The sequence below is a fragment of the Spermophilus citellus genome (assembly GCF_964194105.1).
Source record: "Spermophilus citellus genome assembly, chromosome: 1".
Lineage (NCBI taxonomy): Eukaryota > Metazoa > Chordata > Mammalia > Rodentia > Sciuridae > Spermophilus > Spermophilus citellus.
Genome location: NC_138182.1, coordinates 108,012,297 through 108,015,090, shown reverse-complemented (window position 1 = coordinate 108,015,090; position 2,794 = coordinate 108,012,297). Strand labels below are relative to the sequence as shown.

At 36.4% G+C, this 2,794-nt stretch overlaps 1 protein-coding gene across 1 annotated transcript; it reads left to right on the top strand.

Moving 5' to 3' along the window:
* The first annotated feature begins 341 nt into the window (after positions 1-341).
* On the top strand, positions 342-1,988 carry LOC308652695 (ataxin-3-like). The gene is made up of 2 exons (XM_081300731.1): positions 342-624; positions 778-1,988. The coding sequence occupies exons 1-2, from the start codon at positions 391-393 to the stop codon at positions 1,474-1,476; spliced, it is 933 nt and encodes a 310-aa protein (XP_081156857.1). The 5' UTR covers positions 342-390; the 3' UTR covers positions 1,477-1,988.
* The last annotated feature ends 806 nt before the right edge of the window (positions 1,989-2,794 follow it).

The following is a 2,794-nucleotide window of genomic DNA, read 5'->3' as shown; positions in this document are numbered from 1 at the left end:
AATTTATCAACACATCTTTCCAGTTCAGTTCATTATTTCTTCACACACTTTCCTTTTCTCAACCCTTATCCTCAAATCTTGCAGTCAACACCTATAGGCCCATTAAGTCAAGGACTCAACACTTACATCAGCCATTAAATAACATTGAATTTTAGCAAGATTTCCCTCACAGGGCTATTCTGTCTCCATTTTCTGACTCTGGTAATATTGTCTACTTACTACATATCAATTGCTTTTTAGAGAAAAACTTACCTTTTTTTTTTTTAATATAGTGTTCTTGGTGTACCTTTCCATTGGATTTCACTGACAAGAAAGTTCACATTGGGGGTCGGGGGCGGAGCTGGAGGGGGCTGGTTCGGCGCGGGGGCCGTTGGCTCCAGACAAATAAACATGGAGTCCATCTTCCACGAGAAACAAGAAGGCTCGCTTTGTGCTCAGCATTGCTTGAATAATCTATTGCAAGGAGAATATTTTAGCCCTGTGGAATTATCCTCCATTGCACATCAACTAGATGAAGAAGAAAGGATGAGAATGGCAGAAGGAGGAGTTACTAGTGAAGACTATCGCACATTTTTACAGCAGCCTTCTGGAAATATGGATGACAGTGGCTTTTTTTCTATTCAGGTTATAAGCAATGCCTTGAAAGTTTGGGGTTTAGAACTAATCCTGTTCAACAGTCCAGAGTATCAGAGGCTCAGGATTGATCCTATAAATGAAAAATCATTTATATGCAATTATAAAGAACACTGGTTTACAGTTAGAAAATTAGGAAAACAGTGGTTTAACTTGAATTCTCTTTTGACGGGTCCAGAATTAATATCAGATACATACCTTGCACTTTTCTTGGCTCAATTACAACAGGAAGGTTATTCTATATTTGTTGTTAAGGGTGATCTACCAGATTGTGAAGCTGACCAGCTTCTGCAGATGATAAGGGTCCAACAGATGCACCGACCAAAACTTATTGGAGAAGAATTAGCACAACTAAAAGAACAAAGAGTCCTTAGAACAGACCTGGAACGGGTTTTAGAAGCAAATGATGGATCAGGAATGTTAGATGAAGATGAGGAGGATTTGCAGAGGGCTCTGGCACTAAGTCGCCAGGAAATTGACATGGAAGATGAAGAAGCAGATCTCCGCAGGGCTATTCAGCTCAGTATGCAAGGTAGTTCCAGAAATATATCTCAAGATATTCCCCAGACATCAGGTACGAATCTTACTTCAGAAGAGCTGCGGAAAAGAAGAGAAGCCTACTTTGAAAAGCAACAGCAGCAGCAGCAGCAGCAGCAGCAGCAGCAGCAGCAAGTAGATCCACCAGGACAGGTCTCACATCCATGTGAAAGGCCAACCACAAGTTCAGGAGCACGTGGGAGTGATCGAGGTGATTCCATGAGTGAAGAAGACATGCTTCAGGCAGCTGTGACCATGTCCTTAGAAACTGTTAAAAATAATATGAAAACAGAAGGAAAAAAATAATACCTTTAAAAAAAATCATCTAGATATTCACACTTTCCAACCTTGTCCTGTGTGGTTACAGCATAGGGTCCATCTTGGTAATGTGTCAAAGAGCAATGTTCATCAGAGGAAATAAGACCTTTAGGTGGTTTGCAAACACAATGAGGAGAAAGTGAAAAAATGCATCAGTTGAAGCACTAAATAATGATCCTCCAAAGACTAGCCCAAAAGCTAGTCAGCAATTAAAAAATTTAAAATGGTTTTCTAAATGTTTCTTTTTCTCTTTGTGTGTGCAATATCTAACATGTCTAAAATTAGTATATTTTTTCTTGACTCTTTTTATAGACCAAACTAACTTGCTCTTGCCACTGAACTTGTTCCATGTGATTTTGTTCTCCTTTTCTCTGTTGGGTTGTAAGTAATTTGGCTGTCTTTCATCATCTGATAACTGGTTTTATTTCTCATGAACCAAATTAACCTTTCAGGAAAATGTCTGTCTGCCTCAATGACGGTATTAGTTCTGGAAGGATAAACCTTTCTCTCACACCTAAAAAAAAAAAAAAAAAAAAAAAAAAGAAAGTTCACATTTATACACCACCCTATCATTCTTGGTCTAAAATGAGTCCCATTGTTTTTACTGATAATCCTGTAACTCAGGATTATCTTTTTTATTGTCTTTTTATATTTTGTGCTTTTATGCTACTCCTATTCTGGAATAAGCCATTGTCATTTTTTTATTTGTTCATGAACTTATAAAATTCCACTTAGAATGATTTAACATTTTGTTGGTTTCTACCTGAGATCTTTTGTATATTTTGCATTGTATGGATATTCTCAGCCTTATTTTCTATTGACACCATTCAACACCTTTGTAAGCATTGTTTTGTGGATCTACATTTACAAAATTAGTAAAACTTTTCATATAATAACTGACCATTTCCTTTTCAGGGGTAGTTAATAAAGGGCAAAGAAAAAATAACAGAGAAACAGTAATTATGTGAGTAAAGAAGACAAATCAAATTTCAAGTTGAATATTTTTAAAAATTTTCTATGTTGTGGTAACACTGTTTTCTTGCTGCTTAAAAGTGTGTTATGTGATTTTCCTTATGAGCCAGATTTTCTTTGGACCCTTCAAATTTAAGTACTTCTGTCTCAACTCTGCCAATACACAAGATTTACAGAGAAACAATTATTATATAATACAAACACTGAGACTTACATGGCAAAATTCCCTAAAAGAAGAAACTTTGTAAAACTTTGAAAATACAATGCATTATTGACCTGATTGTCTAATACCCAACAGATTACTTTTTCTAGGGCTTAGTTCCCACTTCATCTT

Coding starts and splice junctions, on each gene's coding strand:
- LOC308652695 (XM_081300731.1), top strand. CDS start 391: ATGGAGTCCATCTTCCACGAGAAACAAGAAGGCTCGCTTTGTGCTCAG. Junction 625..777: donor GTGGCTTTTTTTCTATTCAG/GTTATAAGCAAT, acceptor TTAGGAAAACAG/TGGTTTAACTTGAATTCTCT.